The 18,345-nt window shown below is 55.6% G+C and overlaps 2 protein-coding genes and 1 long non-coding RNA gene across 3 annotated transcripts; 2 read left to right on the forward strand and 1 right to left on the reverse strand.

Annotated features, from left to right (window-relative positions):
* The first annotated feature begins 126 nt into the window (after nucleotides 1-126).
* PXMP4 (peroxisomal membrane protein 4) lies at nucleotides 127-4,785 on the forward strand. The gene is made up of 4 exons (XM_009092937.4): nucleotides 127-304; nucleotides 651-713; nucleotides 1,248-1,446; nucleotides 2,422-4,785. The coding sequence occupies exons 1-4, from the start codon at nucleotides 174-176 to the stop codon at nucleotides 2,683-2,685; spliced, it is 657 nt and encodes a 218-aa protein (XP_009091185.1). The 5' UTR covers nucleotides 127-173; the 3' UTR covers nucleotides 2,686-4,785.
* Nucleotides 4,293-9,756, reverse strand: LOC127060293 (uncharacterized). The gene is made up of 2 exons (XR_007779179.1): nucleotides 5,348-9,756; nucleotides 4,293-5,108 (listed from the first exon to the last, which is right to left on the reverse strand). It is a non-coding gene; the product is annotated as an uncharacterized LOC127060293 (long non-coding RNA).
* Nucleotides 9,757-12,839: 3,083 nt separating this feature from the next.
* On the forward strand, nucleotides 12,840-17,304 carry E2F1 (E2F transcription factor 1). The gene is made up of 7 exons (XM_050982243.1): nucleotides 12,840-13,234; nucleotides 13,931-14,021; nucleotides 14,619-14,838; nucleotides 15,170-15,322; nucleotides 15,438-15,552; nucleotides 15,637-15,841; nucleotides 16,072-17,304. The coding sequence occupies exons 1-7, from the start codon at nucleotides 13,040-13,042 to the stop codon at nucleotides 16,320-16,322; spliced, it is 1,230 nt and encodes a 409-aa protein (XP_050838200.1). The 5' UTR covers nucleotides 12,840-13,039; the 3' UTR covers nucleotides 16,323-17,304.
* Nucleotides 17,305-18,345: the final 1,041 nt, after the last annotated feature.

The following is an 18,345-nucleotide window of genomic DNA, read 5'->3' on the forward strand; positions in this document are numbered from 1 at the left end:
GGGTGGGCGGGACGCCTCCGTCGGCCCCCATTGGCTGCAGGACAGGCTCTCCTCACCAATGGGAGAGTAAGGTTGTGCCGCTTATTGGCCGAGAGCCGTGATTAACAGGAGTGAGGGCCTATGGGAGCGGTGGGCGGGGCGGCGCCCCCGGAAGCGGCGTGCGGCGGGGTGCCATGGCCGGCGGGGCCATGGCGGGCGGTGGGGATTCGTTTCGCGCTTTGCTCCGTGCCGCCAACGCGCTCCTGCAGCAGCGCCGCTACCACGCCGCGCTCGCCGTCATCAAGGGCTTCCGCAACGGCGCCGTGTGAGTGCCGGGCCCGGGCCGCGGGGTCTCCATCCCTCCCGGCCGGTGGGGAGGCCGGGGTGGTGTGGGGGGGAGGCGGTTCCTCCTCCCTCAGCCGCAGTCGGGCTTGGCTGGACTGGGTTTAGGGTCCCCTTTGGGCCCAAGGGTTTAGGATCCCCTTCCGCTCGTTGAGATGCGTTTGCTCTTCTCCCTCTGGCTGGGCTCCTCCCGGTTTGCTGTGCTGCTGGGCTGGCTTAAAAGTAATAGATATTTGGCTAAACAAGCTTTTTAGTCTGTTAGTAGACTAGAAATACCATAATTTCACAGCATAAAACGAACCCTATGTAATATTTGTCCACCTTTACAGTTATGGAGCCAAAATCCGTGCCCCACATGCCCTGGTGATGACTTTTCTGTTCAAGAGTGGAAGGTACGAATGCTAAATCTGTATTTTTGTGTTACTGCTTAGAATGTTTTCATCACAGCTGTCTCTTTGCCATGTTTGTAGGGGTTTTAAAAGCAGAAAAGTATGTGAGCCACGGTTGAGCCTTGTCCTGATAGTGAAATACACACTAGTGATAGTGAAATATATAACTGAGGGATTTAATCATTCATGGAATGGTTGATGAGGACAGAGGGGGAATTAGCAGATGCCGACAGCAATGTTCTGTCCTGTGGTGAAATATGGGAGTCCAGGCTGTAGCAGTGCACCTTGTGCCTTTTCCTGAGTGCCAGAGGTTTGCATTTAGCAATAAAAACGTTTTAAAAGGGCTGTTTGAGTAGTGAGAAAGTGAAACTGAGTCCACAGTCTGGGTAGTGCTGTACTCTGATGAGGGAATTTCTCCTTCTTCCTAAGACATTGCTGGGGTGCCCAAACCATCATTGTGGGTGGGGAGTGCAGTGCCCAGGCTGAGTGAGTGCAGGATCTTGCCTTTTCTCTCCTGTAATTGTTTCTTTCCCTCAGTTTCAGGGAGAAGCTGAAGTCCATTGCCCAGGCCACATACGCTCACTCCCGGAACCTGGCCTGCTTTGTGTTCACCTACAAGGGGCTCCTGGCAGCTCAGTCCCGGCTGCAGGGGAAAAAAATCCCATTCCATTCCTTCCTTGCAGCCTGCATTGGGGGCTGGCTGGTGTTTGGTGACAACAATCCCATCAACAGCCAGGTAAAGGCACTTGCTGAAAGTTTCTCTGGCCAGAAAAAACAAGAGGTGTGCCAGGAACCGTGTAGGGGCTCCTGTTTCTGGTGGTTCTAACGACAGAGTATTGCTCTTTTATCATGTTCTCTGCACAAATTGCTGTTTTGACTGCTCTGCACTCAAGTCACAGGTGTGGTTGTGTGTCTCCATGAGCAGTGTGGGCAGCTGGAGTGCTGGAAGCCCAGGTTTGCCTCCAGAGCTGCACTGAGTTTCTAGGAAGGCAGTCAGGTAACCCAGAGCTGTGGGGTTGACTCACCTGTCACCTGAGCTGTGGGCACTACCTGTGTGTTCCTGCTCTGGCCATCACGGGGTTAAACTCCTCACCAGAAGTGTTGTGAGTGTAGAATTTGATCAGTTAGAGCTGGACTGAGCTAAAGTGGTTAATCTGACAGCTAAACTGACCACTAAACTGGTTAAGCTAAACTGACCACTAAACTGGTTAAAATGACAACTAAACTGGCTAAACTGACAACTAAACTGGTTAGACTGGCGAGAGCTGCTCAGGGGGTGTTTGATTTAAAGCTGGTTGTTAACACACAGTCACAAACCAAGGAGTAAAACACAGAGCTGCAGATTAATCCCAAGTGCTCGACTTAAGCCAGGCCTGGTGCTAGGCTGTGTCCAGACTCCTGAGCTCACTGCTGCTTGGCAGGACTGCTCTGGGACTGTTCCATCAGCACCATCTGAGGTGGCATGAGCTGAGCAGAGACAGAAGTTGTGCAACTGCCCAGCAGTGCTGCATGAAATGCAGCCTGGTGATTGCCAAATCAGAGCAGCCGGCCTTGCAGGAGACACAAACAGCTGTGGTTTGGCAGTGTGCTGATAGTGGAAATGGCTTTGAAGTGGGGCAGTTGTTCCTGTCCCTCCTGGCTGGGTTGTCTGAGCCCCTGGAGGTGACTGTGCTCAGTTCTCACCCTGCTCCCTGGGTTTCTCCTCCTGCAGATCATCATGTACCTGCTGTCCCGCATCCTGTTCGGTCTGTCCCGGCTGGCTGTGGAAAAGGGCTACATCCCACAGCCCAAGCAGGATCCCTTCCCTCTCCTGGCTGCCTTGGTGTGGGGGACAGTCCTGTGGCTCTTTGAATACCACAAGGAGACTCTGCAGCCCTCCCTGCAGTCCTCCATGACCTACCTGTATGAGGACAGTGAGGTGTGGCACGACGTGTCTGACTTCCTCGTTTACAACAAAAGGACAGACAGCAAGTAGGTGCTTCACTCTAAACCACCTTGGAATGGGATGGGACCTCCCAGCTGCTGGGGGAAAAGGTTATTCTGTTGCTTTTGACCTGTGATTTTTTAAAATTAACATCTATCAAGCAGAATTGGCTCTTATCTGCAGGCCAGAATGTTCTGATCAGTCTTTTGGCTCCTTTTAGAGGAAGCACACGTCCCACAGAAACTTGTTGCAGTCTGGTTTTAAGAGGCCTTATTTTCCCTACAAGTGTGGCACTGGGGTTTGTTCTTTAAAAACTAAATGTATTTATAAAATGACAGCCTGACACTAAGTGCAGAGTATGAAAACATGTCCTAGGGCTCATCTGAATGTTTACAAGTGGTTTTTTCGGTGCTGTTGTGCTCACTGTGGTGTGATTCAGGGTGAAGGGAGTGGGGGACCTGCTGAGCTCTGAGAGCAGGGCCATCATTTCTTCATTGCTGTGGATGGCTGAGAATCCTGTGTAAACTATGATAAGGACAGTTATGTGCTCCTTGAGAGAGTTCCTTTGCAGCTTTCCCTCAGGGAGACAATAAAATGTGTGAGAATAGAACTGTTAGGATCGTGTTGTACCAGCCTGGTAAATCAGGCTTGGAAAGACTATTTTTGCTTGGTTTCTTTCCTGCACTTGGGCTGAATCTGTGCCTCTATAAAGTGCACTAATGAATACCCTGTAATTATTTTAAACTTGTTTGTAAAGCTTTTAAAAGCTGCTTGAACTAAATACCAAAAACAGTTACACAACTTGGGCTCCTCTATGACCAGGCCTCAGCTCTCAGGCTGGGGGTTTTGTGTGTCTAAGGGAGTAACGTTTCCCAAGCACTTACATTTATTTTATTTTGGTGGAGCATGACAAGGGTTTCTCTGAGGACCACAATCTGCCCTCCACAACAGGGGAAAGTGTTGGCTGTTACCAGATTTCAATCTGATTTTGTACCTGTAGTTTGTGCAGGGTTAATGGATTAATTTAATGGATTAATTTATTAATTTTCTTCCTCTCAAAAACACTCTGCTGAGCCCCAGGACAGGGCAGCACACACTGGGCTGTGGCAGAAGATAGCTGAGAAAGCACAAAACCTAGTTTAATTAAGCAATTAATAAATTCAGACTCCTCATAGTGCAAAGCACTCACCTGCCTTATAACACTACTCAGTTCACTCAATGATTGAAATAATGATTGCATTGAATTGAAATAATCAGTGCATTGAAATAATTCCTGGTTTGATGTGGTGAAATTTCCAAGAGAATCATTAAATTCCCTGTTCCCTTTGGGCTCAGTTGGGACTGTTTGGTTCACTTTCCCTGTATCCACCTGCTTTTCCCTGACCTGCCCATGGCATTTCATAATCCTGCTGATGCTCTCTTCATCATCTTTGGAACTCTTTACCCTCCAGGCTCTGGCAGTTTCTCCTCATCAATGGTACAGCTAAAATGGTACATTTAACTTCAGGGAGCTTCTGATTAAAAAAAAAAAAAAAAAAAAACCTCAATTTCTTCCTAAGTCATTTTTCCTTGTCCTCCTAAACTCCTTTATAGTAAAAAAGGAGTAGTATAGTAATAATTGCACATATTCAGAGTGCTGCTTTACTCTGTTTTTCCACTTTTCTTTGTCCATGCAAATGCATGATGTACATGGTGCCCAAAAACCAAGATACTTCTTTGTCATAATAATTCTCTATGATCCCTTCAACTTCTAATTTTATTGCTAACTTCTGATTAATTGCTGTTACAATCTGGACTGAATAATTGAATTGGAATCCATCAGACCCCATGAAAGCTGTAAAATTAGGAGTTTGGTTTGTTTCGTTTGGTTAAATATTTTTCTCTGCATAGCGAAGCATAAAGATTCAATACAGAAAAACTGCTGAAGCTACAGGTGAGGTCTGATTCCTTTATAAACATTTTTCTTTCCAACACTGCTGGCTGTTTGAAGCATCCCAGTTTTTCTGTCAGAAGCCTCATATTGTTCTATCTAAGATCATTGATATTCTGCTAAAATTGCTGAATTCCTGCAAGCTTTGATGGGATTTCAGAAAGCTGACAGCTGTGGCTTGGGAATTGCTCCCTAAAACTATTAAACTCACAAATCCTTGACCATGTGTAATTATTGCAGCAAAAGAAGCTGTGAGCTGGGTGTCTCTGAGAAGGTTTTGATCTGTTAAATTTGTAGTTTGTGGTTCCCTTAGAGGTGGAATAACCTTCCTCTGCTGGGCTTTGTACCACTGTGGCTGCTGGTGAAGCAGAGAGGACAAGTGGCCTTTCCTGACCTTTTCACACTGCTCTCTGTCCTCTCCAGAAAATAAATCCCAGCCAAATCCCAATGTCTCAATCAGCCTGGCAGCAGTGACCATGACTTCTCCTTGGTTCAGAATGCCCTTTTTCTCTTGGGAATCTGTCCCTTTCTAAGAAAGCCATGGCTGAGCCTGCAGCCATCTGCACTGGAGCTGCAGGGGGCAGCTGCCATCCCTGGATCCCAGCTCCTGACCTTTTCACACTGCTCTGTCCTCTCTAGAAAATAAATCCCAGCCAAAAACCAGTGTCTGCAGTCAGCCTGGCAGCAGTGACCATGACTTCTCCTTGGTCCCAAACTCCCTTTTTCTCTTGGGAATCTGTCCCTTTCTAAGAAAGCCATGGCTGAGCCTGCAGCCATCTGCACTGGAGCTGCAGGGGGCAGCTGCCATCCCTGGATCCCAGCTCCTCCCGGGAGCACAGCCCCTGGGGCTCTGCTGACCGTTGGTTTTCCTGCTGGGCTGGGGCAGGACGTTAAGCTGCAAGTCACTGCTTTCCCCAGGGAAGTAATTGGGACAGCTCCTTAATGACATCAGCCCCCATGGCTGTTCCTGGGAGCAGATAGCTGGGGATGAGCCCCTTCTGCTGCCAAGGTGTTGGAACAATGCAGGCGTGTCGTGGGGAAGTGAACTAGAAGTAATTTGTCTGAGTCAGACTTTTGGGATATGTAAGTGACACTCCCTGCCCTCCCCCAGGGCATTGTGTGGGGAATGGAGTGCCCTGTTTGGGTTCCTTTTTTATTAGCATTAAAAGCAAAAGAAATAAAGGGACAGTTGGGAAGCCACCTGCGTATGGCCAAGTGCTTAAGGATCACAAAGAAGGGTCATTTTCTCCCCCAGTCCTGACTGGTTTTGAATTCTAAGATGAACATGGGATTGTTTGTCTACAGCAACTTTATTTTCCCCCTTGTTTTTTTTTTTTCCTTGACACCTGACTGATGCTGAGTGTCTCTAAAGAGCAGCAGAGTGTCTTTGCTCAGTTTGTCAAAAGCAGGGAACACTGGATAAAATTGAAGTGTTTAAAATTATGCTTCTCCCTCAGATTTTAAGCCTTTCTTAGAGGCAGTTTTAAAGGTTAATGAATCAAACTGATCAAAAGTTTTCAGCAATCCTGAGCTTTTCAAGCAGACTGACTATCCTGGGCTATTAATCATTTATTTTATGAAGGAACAAAGCAGGCTCAGGGTTATTTACTGCTGCTGCCTGCTGCCCTGGCATACCCACTGTGCTTCCCTTCCCTTTGGAGGACAGCTTGTGTGCTGGGCTGGCTCTGGGGATGGCTGGAGAACCCTTTCCGGGACAATTGCATTATTGAACAAAGGTGAAAATGAGACAGCTGCCTGACATTTGGGTTAGGGAAGCTTTTCTGGGCTGTGTTTGATGCTGGCAGTGAAGGAGAGGGTGTTTGAACCTGTGTTTGGCCATTCAGTGCTGCAGAGGAGGGCTCGAGGAGGCTGGGGCTGCTGGGGGGTGTGACCCTGTGTCTGTAATGGGACAGTGCATTTGTCCTGGCCACCATCCCTGTGTCTGTGCAATAACCAGAGAACTGGCCCTGTTCAGGGCATTTGTCAGGGAATTCTGGGATGGTTCAGGTTAGATGGGACCTTAAAAACCATCCCACCCCTGCCAAGGGCAGGGACACCTTCCTCTGTCCCAGGAGGCTCCAAGCCCCATCCAGCCTGGCCTTGGACACTGCCAAGGACGGAGCAGCCACAGCTGCTCTGGGCACCCTGTGCCAGGGTGGGGAGGGTGCAGAGAAGCTTTGATATTGGTGCTGTGAGACTTCTTGCCCTGCTAGAGTAGGTCAAGCTCTGCTTTACACCCAGCTGGGTGTGGGTGGAAGGGCAGAGATGATGCCTGGGTGCTGAAGGAGCCCCAAAGCAGCCCCCCCCCCCCCTCCCCGTGCAGAGTGAGCTCTGCAGCCAGCTGGGAGCTGCCATGGCTGCCTGCATGGTGCTGCTGGAGCCACCAGAACCCTGTGCAGATCCCTCACTAGGAGAAGCTGCTGGGAAGCTCCAACTCATTTTCCCTGCATCAGCACAAAGGTGACCTTTGGATAATACCCTGAGCTGTGTGCTGCTCCCTGTTTGTCAGGCTGTGTTTGTCTCCCTGGCTCATGGCAGCCTGAAGCTGAATGTGTTTTCTGATGCTGCTTTTGAAACCCAACAGATAAGGGAGGAGGGAAAATAAGGTATCATGTCTGTCTGCCACTGTTAATATTTTTGGGGTGTTAATCTTGAGTTTTCCACCTGTGTGTTCCTACCAGATTGGTGGAGGAGGTAACTTTTTTCTTTACTTTCTTCTTTACTTTCATGTCTCTGGTGGTGAGGAGAGAGAAAAACAAACTAAAAGCTCTATAATACAGGTATTATTACCTCTGCTTTTGAGATATATTTTGTATTCATAATTACTGTGTAATCCTTGATTTTCTGACAGCATAGAATAAAATAACATAAATTCAGGTAACTTATGTGACACTGATCCGAATGCTTGTAGAAATATCTTGGATTTTGGGTTTAAAACAATAAAAAGGGCAGGGGATTGTTGATGTGGCTCTGTCCACTATGAATCACCTTCTTGTGGCCTTTATTTCTGTATAATCACTCTTTGAATATTGCAATACTGTGCTTTGTCTTACAAATAAAAATCCTAATTTTTTGTCTTTTTTTACTGTGATCATTTTTAAACTAAAATCTATGAAACAGTGCTTGAGTATTGCATGTCTGTATTCCTGGATGTAGAGAAGCCATGCACAAAGTGCAGTTTTGGCATGGTTTGGGCTCTGGTGTTACCAGCTTGGAAAAAACAGCCAGTGCTGCCTTGACCCCACCACCAAATTTAATTCCTGCAGGGGTAAGGATGCCAGCTGCAGAAACAAATTGGGATGGCTTTTTGGTTTTTTTTTTAATTGTGACAAATAGAGAAAATAAGGATGTCTAGGGATGGTTTTGCTGCCTCTTCCAAGCTAAAAGTTCACAGGGAATGTGCTGTAGAGGTGACTGCTGTGGTAGTGGGATGAAGCAATTGCTGAGTGTCTGTAAGACAAAACCTCCAGCTTTGTAATTGTTGGGATGCTGGAGTGTCCAGCCTGGGTCATGAGAAGCCAAATTAACACCTCCAAACTGATGCCAGTGCTACCTTCAAGTGGTTTTTTCCTTCTCACAGAGCATCATTCTCTGTCTGAGCCCTTGTTCTGCTCCAGGTGAAGCTCTGGGTGACCTGTGGATTTTGTTCTGGCAAAAGCAAAAGTGTTCCAACACTTCTGTTACTTTTTGGGTTCTCAGTGCCAGTGACCGTGTGGTGGGAAGGGAACCTGGACTGGCTGGAGACACTGGGGTGAGGCAGAAGCCAGAGCCTGGCATATTCCCAATCACTCCTGGATAAGCCCCAGGCTCCCCAGAAACACTTCAGCCTCTTTGCTCTTCCATGGGGTTTGAGTGGAGGAAATGGAAGAGGAGTGGCTTTCAGTGTTTGTGGTGTTTTGGCTCAGAGGATGAGACAAGGCTGCCCTGGCTGGGTGTGGAGCAGAGCGGAAGGGGAGAGGGCTCTGTGCCCATGGCTTCCCTGAGAGACACTGCATGATGTGAGCTTTAAAAACAGATCCCACCACAGGAGAGGAAGTGGCACTGCTGAGTCTGGTGTGCCTAGGCTCCAAAAGAGGAGCTGGCCTGGTGTCCTGTGAGAAGGGCTGTGTCATCTTCTGAAAAAGATGCAAGGGAACAGGCACTGCCTGGCTTTTGGGACTGGGATCTGAGAGGAGACACCTAAGCCAGGGCTGCTCCCTTCTGCCACAAGCCAGCCTTAGATGTTGTTTATGCTTCCAGAAAATTGCTTTGGTTTGCACAGAACAAGAGTGATGGCTCAGGTGGCAGAGGTGAGGGACTGCAGGGTCAGGCCAGCAGAACTGGGGGGCTCTGGGCTTTCCCCAGCTGCCTGTTGCCACCACAGGCAGATTGTGACACACTGCCAACTCACCATCTTGTGAACAAACTGGTGACCTGGGAACAGGGGCGCTGGCAGGAGACCCCAGGGAAGTCCTGCTCTCCTTCCATGTGCCAGCTCAGCACACTCTGTCGGGACCCAGGACATTGCTCTGGCTGCCCTGGGTGACTCCAGACCCTGGCAGCGGCTCAGAGACCTTGGCACAGAGTCAAAGACACCTGTGCCTTTGATTTTAGCCCATGGAAACAATTCCCAACTTTGTGTGAGGAGTTACAAGCCACAAGGGTTTGAGCAGAATGATGGTGAACTTGTCACAGGGTGAAAATGTAGAATTTTGGGGATTTAGAATGGGGGTTCAAGAGGCAAGATGGAGGAATCAGGGCATGTCCTGTCCTTCTTCTTCTTGTCCTCCATCTTCTGCTGTGATGGTGGCACTCTTGGATTGGTTTAGAGTAGAGACAGACTGTCTGACATAGGTGACAGGTATTGGAAAATTATTGTAAATAAAGTACACCTAGTTCTTAGTATAAAAAGCCAACAGCACCCCAAGGGCAGGGACTGTGCCACAGCCTGACCTGCTGGACAGATCTCAGCAGGTCAGAGAAAGAATGTGATAGATAAGAGAAAATAAACAACCTTGAAAAGCAGAACCGACAAATCTCGACTACTTCTTTGGTCTGGGGCTGGGAAAAAAGAGACTTTCTGATACCTTGGGGTCATCTCAACCACAGACACCCAAGAACACTCCACGTGGGGCCTGCTAGAGGCAGGGACACTAACTGCTCCTGAGACACAACCTGCTGCCCTTAACTGAGCCTAGGGCTGCGGGTTTGCATCCTGCCAGCTCTCCTCCCCCCTGCTCCTGCTGCCAGGTGATTTTCTGGCGCAGGTACCAGCTGTGCTCCAGCTGCAGACTTTTCCCAGCACACACCCCTTGCTCTGAGTCTATCCCACAGTGCCACACCCACGCAAACTCCCGCGGGCTGAATCCTGCTGGTGCACAGAGTGTCTGAGCAGCCTCCTGATGCTCTCCAGGCCGAGCAGGGCTGTGCAGACAGGGCTTTATCTGGGAGCAGCACCTGCCGTACTGCTAATCTTGGGAGCACGTCTGCACTCCTTAGCGGGGCTGCAGTTGTGCAGGAGACAGAATTCATCTGCTTCCCCTCATCCACATGCAAGGAAAGGCCCTGCCCGCCCTTCTCCCACCAGCGTTTGCCTTTCATTTGTCTCCACAGCCGGCCCTTTTCGCGCCGCCGGCGCTGAAAGCCTCGGAGAAGCGGCAGCGCAGCCTCCGGGAGAGGGGGCAGAGCCTGCTCCCCCCGAAAAGCTCCTGCATGAATTAGGGGGGGTGAAGGCAGCCTTTGTGAGCCGAGCGGGAGCAGCTGGTGCAGCAGCTGTGTCCCAAACCCTGCCTCATCCCAGGAAGCGCCGGGCTGGGGCTCCCCAGGGATGGGGAGAGCACCACCAGCCATGTGCTCCCGCCCGGCTGCTGGGGTTGCCTTTTCCCCCTTCCCCAGATGGAAGAAGCATTAACTGTGTGCAAACATCTGGTCTAACTGTTGCTTATGCTTCGTAGTAATGATGATATTGCAGTGGAAGGGCTCTGGAGAGTGGGGCCTGGAATATTAGAAGGGCCAAGTGTTAATTAACTGTATTAATTTCCTTGAAGCAAGGCAGCGTTTCTATTTGCTCTCTGCTGATGAAGAAATGAGGCACAGCGAGTTGATTTGATTGGTCACGGACATGCACCATGTTCCTGCTGTATTTAAGGATGGAGGGATCCAGGGAAATCACCGCCCCACTCCATGTTGGCCATCCCCAGGGGAATTGCAGCCACTGCCAAAATATCCAGCATAAAATCCCTTAAAGCCAGAAACCTGTTAGGCCAGCACAGGGGCACTGCATGTCAGGATCTGCTCCACAGCCGAGGAGTTAACTCATCCCTGCAAATGCCTCCTGCATCCCACGCACTGCTGGGAAAAACAGCTCTTCTGCTGCACAGCCCTTCTCCTGCACAGCCCTTCTGCACAGCCCTCCTCCTGCACAGCCCTTCTCCTGCACAGCCCTCCTCCTGCCCAGCCCTTCTGCACAGCCCTTCTCCTGCACAGCCCTTCTCCTGCACAGCCCTCCTCCTGCATCCCGGGCAGGTCAGGCTTGGCAGCAGGGCTGGGGCAAGAGCCAGTGCTGACTCCCAGCCCTGCCTGGCAGCAGCAGTGGGCTGGGGGCCACTGTGCTCCACCATGGACTCTGGGGACATGTGGGGCAGCTCCTGGGGGGCACAGAGGGGTGAAACCCTGGGCTTGGCTCAGCAGGGGTTTGGGTGCCTGGATCAGACCCCGCTCCACACTTTCCTCATGAGCTTCCCCTCATCTGGGCCATGCAAAAGGCCTAATCACTAAATGCCTTTTTTTTTTTTTTTATTAGCAAGATGTACTTTTTTCCTTTTTAATTTTGCTTCCTCATGCAGCAGGAGGTTATCAGTGTCCTGCAGGCAGGAGATAGCGGCGCTGGGAGCCGCCTGTCCCGTGTCTCGTGGGTGGACTCTCTCTCAGCATATGGGGCCACTCCCGGCTCCGTCTGCTGTCCCTGTGTCCCTGCCTCTCCCCAGCCACACGGTCCCACGGCCGGAGATAGCGCCTGGCACGGTCAAGTGCAGGTTGTGCTGCCGGCAGAGCTTTTCCTCTGCCCCCTAAAGGGTTATCAGGCAGTCCTGAAGGAGCTGCCGAGATCCGCAGCTGTTTGGGGTTTGGAAACACAGAATGCCGTGAATCACCGGCCGAACGGATGGAGCAGATTGCAGCATCCCAGCGCCTCCGTGCGCGCTGGACCCCTGGAGCAGCGTGAGCCTGAAACCTCGACTTGCCCGACAGCCCCACCCATGGTCTCGGGGCTGCTTTGAGCAAGGGAGGTGGGCAACCTTGAACCGAGCCCTTCATCGCTCCAGCAGTTCTAGACAAAAATCCTGCAGACACCTGGCCCCGCAGTACAGAACTCCCGCCCCAGCATGGCTGAGCACCACTGATGTCCCCAAAGCAATGCATTGCTGCTGGGCCAGGCTGGGCTGGCTCTCACCCCCGGGCAAGGGGAACGCACGGGGGGAGCCTGGGACACCCCGCAGAAGCCAAAGCCACCCTCTTCCCCACCAGCGACACCCTTGCGTGGGCGGAGTCCGCAGGGCAGGGGAGCGAGCTGAACTTTGCTCGTGGGTGCGTGGCCCCTCCTCCAGGGCCAGCCGGAGCGGGGAGCGGCTGCAGCCCATCACCCCGGCGGTGACCAGCCTGCTGGGCTGCAGCCCGGGCCGGGACCAGCTCCGCCTGAGCCTTGAACTCCCCACGGAGGGGAAAACCGAGAGGTGGGGCCGGGTCGGAGCGAGGAATCCGCGGCGGCACGCAGGAGGGGACACCCCCGTAGGGGACACAAAGAGGGACACGGGAGAGGACACCCCCGGGGGGACACACACAGGGACACGGGAGGAGACACCCCTATGGGGGACACAGAGACACGGGAGGGGACATTCCCGAAGGGAGTACAGGGGACACAAACAGAGACACGGGAGAGGACCCTCCCGAGGGGGACACAAAGAGGGACACGGGAGGGGACATCCCCGAGGGGGACACAAAGCGGGACACGGGAGGGGACACCCCTATGGGGGACACACACAGGGACACGGAGGGGACACCCCCGAGGGGGACAAACACAGCGCGCGCCGCACCCACGCGGCGCCCCCGCCGCGTCCCAGAGCCGCGCTCCCATTGGCCGTCGCCCCGGCGCGGCGCCGCTGATTGGCCGCCTGTCAGCGCGGCCCCCACCCGCCAATGGCCGCGCGGCACCGCCCGCCTCCCCGGGCGTTCCGGCCAATGGCAGCGCGTCCTCGTCTCCCCGCCGCGGCGGGCGCAGCCAATGGGCGGGCGGCGGGGCGGCTCGCGCCGCTTTTCGCGGCAAAAAGGATTTGGCGCGCAAAGGCGCGCGGGGCCGGCGCGCCGAACAATCCGGCGGCGGGCGCACCGGAGCCGGAGCTGGAGCGCAGCGACCCCGCGCCCGCCATGGGCCGCGCCCCTGTCCGCGCCCTGCCCGCTGCGCCGCCCGCCGCACCGGCGGCACCGGCTGCCATGTGAGCCATGGCGGCGGCGGGCGGCGCGGCGGGGCTGGCGGCGCTGCTGGGCAGCGCCTCCCCGCACCTCCTGATCGTCTCCGCCGCCGCCGAGGAGCCCGCGGGCGGCGGCCACCCCGATACCGACCTCCTGCTCTTCGCCACGCCGCAGCCCGCCCGCCCCGGCGCCGCGCCCAGACGGCCCGCGCTGGGCCGCCCGCCGGTAACCCCCGCGAGTGGGACGGGGAGGGGGCGGGGGCCGGGCGGGGGCTCTAGGGACCGGCGGGCCCGGGCTGTGTTCCGGGCTGTGCAGTATTGGGCCTCGAACCGGCCGTGTACCGACCGGGCCGTATACCCGACCGGGCTACACGGAGCCGGGCTGTACAATGGGCCCGGCTGGATACCGGGCCGTGCTTTGTACCGAGCCGTGCCATACCGAGCCGGGCCGTACAGCGAGCCGTGCTGTATACCGGACAGGGCTCCATACCGGGCCGGGCGGTACTGCTCCCTGCTGTGCCCCGTGCTGTGCCATATGCCGTGCCCTGCTCCGTGTCAGCCCGTGCCCGGTGCTCCCGGCTGTGCCAGGCTGTACGGCCGGGCCGTGCCACGCAGCACCTGCCGGGCCGGCCCTGCCCCGCCGCCGCTCCGGAAGCCGCAGGCCCGGGCGCTGGGCCGTGCTTTGCCTCCCCACCCACGGCCCACGCCGGCTTTGGGGCGCTCCCCGCAGCGTGGCAGGGCCCCCGCGGTGGGGACAAGCCCCCCATGCTCACCGGAGTGTGTGGCAGCTCCTGTCACCCCCTTGCTGCCGGGGTCTGGGGTGTCTGTACCCCACGGTGCTGTGGGGGGTTGCTCACAGACACCCTTCAGCAGCAGGGGAGCCTGGGGGTGGCTGTGCCCGTGCTGACCCCGTCCCTTGCAGGTGAAGAGGAAGCTGAACTTGGAGACGGATCACCAGTACATAGCGGAGAGTTTGCCAGTGAGCCGGGGCAAGGCCAGGAACCCTGCTAAAGGTATCAGCTCCACTCCCCCTGGCCCCCTTTGCCAGCCCAGCCCAGCTCAGAGCAGAGCTCTAGCAGCCCCCACTCTGCTCCCCAAGGCTCATCCCTGGCAGGTTCTTCCAGGCCTTTTGTGTCAGTCTGGGTGGGCTGTCCCTGGGGCTGGCCTGCCTCTGTCCACTCTCCACACTCACTGCTGTGCCCTGTGCTGGTGGCACAGTTGTCCTGCCCTTCTGCTGGGCACCACACTGGCTCTGTCCCTCCCTGTGGGATGGAGCTGTAGGTGCCAGCATGGTGTCAGTGCAGTGTCCCAGGTGGACCTGCTGCTATCTCCCCCTGAGCCCTGCCTGGCACTCGATGTCTCAGTCACAGCTGTGGTCACAACAGGGCACAGGTGTCACAGCCTGTGCCAGGTGCTGCAACATCCTTCCTGCAGGGGATTTGGGCACTTCACCCCATTGCCCTGACAAAACAGATTTGGTTTGGGGTGCCAGACCTGGTCACTAGTCTACAAGCCACCTGCAAGCAGGTGGCAGGAGTTTTGTGATCTTTCAGCTTCAGCTCTGGCTTTTCCCTTGTGGCTGAGTGACACTTGTCCTCCACGTCTGGCAGGGGCAAAGTCTCCTGGAGAGAAGTCCCGGTATGAAACCTCCCTGAACCTCACCACCAAGCGCTTCCTGGAGCTGCTGAGCCAGTCCCCAGATGGTGTGGTGGACCTCAACTGGGCGGCCGAGGTGCTGAAGGTGCAGAAGAGGCGCATCTACGACATCACCAATGTCTTGGAGGGCATACAGCTCATCACCAAGAAGTCCAAGAACCACATCCAGTGGCTGTATGTCCCTGGGCTCATGGGGCTGTGCCTGGCTCTTCCTGGGTGTGGGGGGGGAGCTGTCTGGGTGGAGGACAGTCTTACTTGGGTGGGGTCACCGGAGCTTCTGCTGCAGGCCAAGTGGTGGCCCCTTGTGGGGAGGGCTGTGCTCAGTGGCAGGAGGCTCCTGCAAGTCCCCCTGGGGCCCCCCCAAGTCATCCAGGGGACTGGGGGGGCTGCATCCAGCCTTGGGGAGTGCTCTGCTGCAAACTCCCTGCAGGGCTGGTTCCCTGGCTGTGGGGTGGGGCACAGGAAGCTGTGGGGGCTGGCTCCTGATGGACACGGTGCTCCCCAGGGGCAGCCAGGCCGCCGTGGGAGCTCCAGGCCGGCACCGGCTGCTGGAGAAGGAGCTGCGGGAGCTGCAGGCGGCCGAGCGGCAGCTGGATGACCTCATCCAGATGTGCACGGTGCAGCTGCGCCTGCTCACCGAGGACCCCGCCAACCAGCAATATCCTTTGGTTCTGGGGCGGGGCTGGCTGGGTGGTGGCTGTGGTTGAGCCCCGGTGGCACAGGCAGGATGCTTCTCAGCCCACATCCCCAATCCCTTCCTTGACCCGCCCCACCGCAGCCTATGTCACCTGCCAGGACCTCCGCAGCATCGTGGACCCCGCGGAGCAAATGGTGATGGTTATCAAAGCCCCCCCAGAGACCCAGCTGCAGGTGTCAGACCCAGCAGAGGTGAGTTGGGGTCACGCTCTGCTCCTCCTGTGCCCTCCCTGGGCGTCCTTGTGCCACCTTGTCTCACTCCTGTCCCCTCCCCAGGCGTTCCAGGTCTCTGTGCGAAGCACTCAGGGCCCCATCGATGTGTTCCTCTGCCCCGAGGACAGCTCGGGGGTCTGCAGCCCTGTCAAGAGCCCCTTCAAAGCCCCTGCTGAGGACTCTTCTCCCAGTCATTCACAGCCCAGAGCCTCCCTGCTCCTGCATCCTGCCCAGGATGTGAACATGTCTCTGCTGCCTGGAGAGCAAGGTGGGCCTGGGCACACGAGGGGGCTGGGGACACGAGGGAGGAGCTGGTGGGATGTCACGGTGGCTCTCATCAGCCCCTCTGAAGTGGCACAAGCAAGGAGCTGGGATGCTGCTCAGGCACACCAGCAAGGCAGGGAGGTGGGAAGGCAGCATCTCCATAGCCAAAAAAGCTTTTCTTGGGGTTTCTTTGGAGAGTATTATGGGATTTACAGCTGCTTCCCATGCCTACAGAAGCACTGCTGCCAGGGCCGAGCGCGCTGCCTGGCAAGAGCCCGGAGGAGGAGGTGAGCCTGTCGCCCCTGGCCTCCATGGACATGCTGCTGGAGCAGAACAGGGAGGACCTGGCAGGTTTCCTGGGAGATGAGTTCATCAACCTGTCGCCGCCGCAGGCGCAGGACTATCACTTTGGGCTGGAGGAGGGCGAGGGCATCAGCGAGCTCTTCGACTGCAACTTTGGGGACTTCACCCCCTTGGACTTCTGAGGCTGTGCCCGCTCGGGTGCTTGGGGGAGCTGCCAGGGGAGGGGCAGCCCTGGCAGGGCAGGGCGGGCAGGGCAGCCCCTCTGGCTCCAGTGCTCCCTGTTCCTCCCCCACCCCTTTTTGCAATATTTTCTCATTATCCCTCCAGCCCGGTGGCATCCCCAGCTCCAGCCCCACAAGGAGGATGCCAGGGTGGGGTTCCCATCTTGGGGGACCCCCCCATAGGGCCCTGATCAGGGGCACTGCCCAGGGCAGAGCTGCTGCCCCCCGGGAGCCCGTTCCAGAGCTTTAAGCAGTCCTGTGTATAGATTAATGATTTGATTAATTTATTATTGTCCCCTGGGGACAGCGTTTCATTTCCATGGGGGTTTAGGGGGGCTGTACAGCAGAGTGGGGGTGCTGAGAGTTTTTGTTGTGCTGGGAGGGGGTGGTGGAGGTGTGGGAGGTGCTGGCTTAGGGCTGTCCCCCTGTGTGAGGGCTGCTCACAGCCTGGCTGAGCGTGGGGTATTTATTTATTATTTATGGCGTGTGGAGCTCTCCCAGGACATGGAGGGAGCAGGAGGACGGTGCTGGTGGGACATGGAGGGTGTCACCAGGGTCTCACCAGCACATCCTGGCTTTGCTTGTGCCCAGAATAGGGCTGGCAAGGCCATGGCTGTGGCAGGTGGCAGCAGGGATGGGGCTGGGTGGGGCTGGTGGCCCTGGGATCGTGTGTCCGTGTCCCCTCAGGGGACCCAGAGGTGTCCAGGGGGAGCATCTCTGCAGGTGAGCACCCAACGCTGTCTCCAGGCTTTCCTTCCCCTCCCTGTGCAGCCTTTTGGCTCTGGCTCCCCATCCCCAGGCCACTGGGGCTGGGAGAGGAGGGGAGGGGGGTCCTGGGGTCCCCCTGGGCCAAGCTGGAGACGCACTTTCACTTTCTACTGCCATTTAACGAGCTTGTGTTCCTCTGAGCTTTGTGTTTAATAAAGGTTTCTACTGACTCTGCCCTTCGGCTGTGCTCAGCTGCCTGGGGGTGTGAGGGGTGGTGGGGATCTCAGCTGAGAAACTGAGAGGTTTGGGGTTGTTTTGTGCTCTGTTCTCCTCTTTGAACTTGAAATCCATGACCAGGTATGTCCGTACCTGGGGCTGTCAGAGGTGCTTTGGTCCTTGGTCCCACACAGGGTGGGATCTGGGCCTGATCCTGCCCTCCCTGCTCCTCCAAAGAGGCTCTGCTGCAGGAGGATGGGGTGATGGGTCTGGATGGGGGTTTGCTTTCCTTTCAGCAGCCCTGTCCCCACTTGGCTCCTCTCCTGCCTGGTTCCCTCCCCCCCTTCCCCAGGTTTTGGGACAGGATTTTCCTGGCTGTGGCTGCAGCATGGGGCCAGTGTGAAGCCACTCCATCCACCGAGTTGCCAGCTTTCCCCATTCACCCAGCTCTTGGTGCTGCCTCAAGGCACGTGCTGGCACCAGTTTCTGGCCCAAAGTTCGAGGTCCCCGTGTCCTTGCTGGCTGGGGACACACTGTCTGCCAGCAGCAGCCCTGATCCTGCCTGCCCTGATTCCCTCTGCACCCCCCCAGGACTGAGGGGCCTTAGGGACCCCAGGGAGGGGTGCTTGGAGTTGCCAGGGGCTCCCTGGCAGCCAGGATGGGGCTCAGGGGCTCCCTAGTGGCAGCCAGAGCTGTGCTACTTCCTGCCCATGTTTGTGCACTTTCTCCCCTCCTCCTGCCCAGCCTCCTGCCTGGTTTTCCTTTAAACAGCCTGATAAATATTTCACCCTGAGCACGTGGTGTGAACTCCCCCTGCTCCTCAGCAGCAGGCAATGGGATCCCAGGTCAGGACAGGCTGCTGGGTGGCACAGAGAGCCCATCACACTGCCTGGCCTCCTGCCTGCATCCTTGTGCCTCTCTTCCCACACCTGAGACACTCCCTGGCTGGCTGTGCTGCCCCTGGATGTTCTTACAGCTGGACAGATGTGGATGCAGGGTGCAGGTGTGGGGTGCCAACCCCAGGGCTCAGCTCTGCACACCATTCCCTTTCCAGCTTTCC

Source organism: Serinus canaria, chromosome 20 (genome assembly GCF_022539315.1).
Source record: "Serinus canaria isolate serCan28SL12 chromosome 20, serCan2020, whole genome shotgun sequence".
Lineage (NCBI taxonomy): Eukaryota > Metazoa > Chordata > Aves > Passeriformes > Fringillidae > Serinus > Serinus canaria.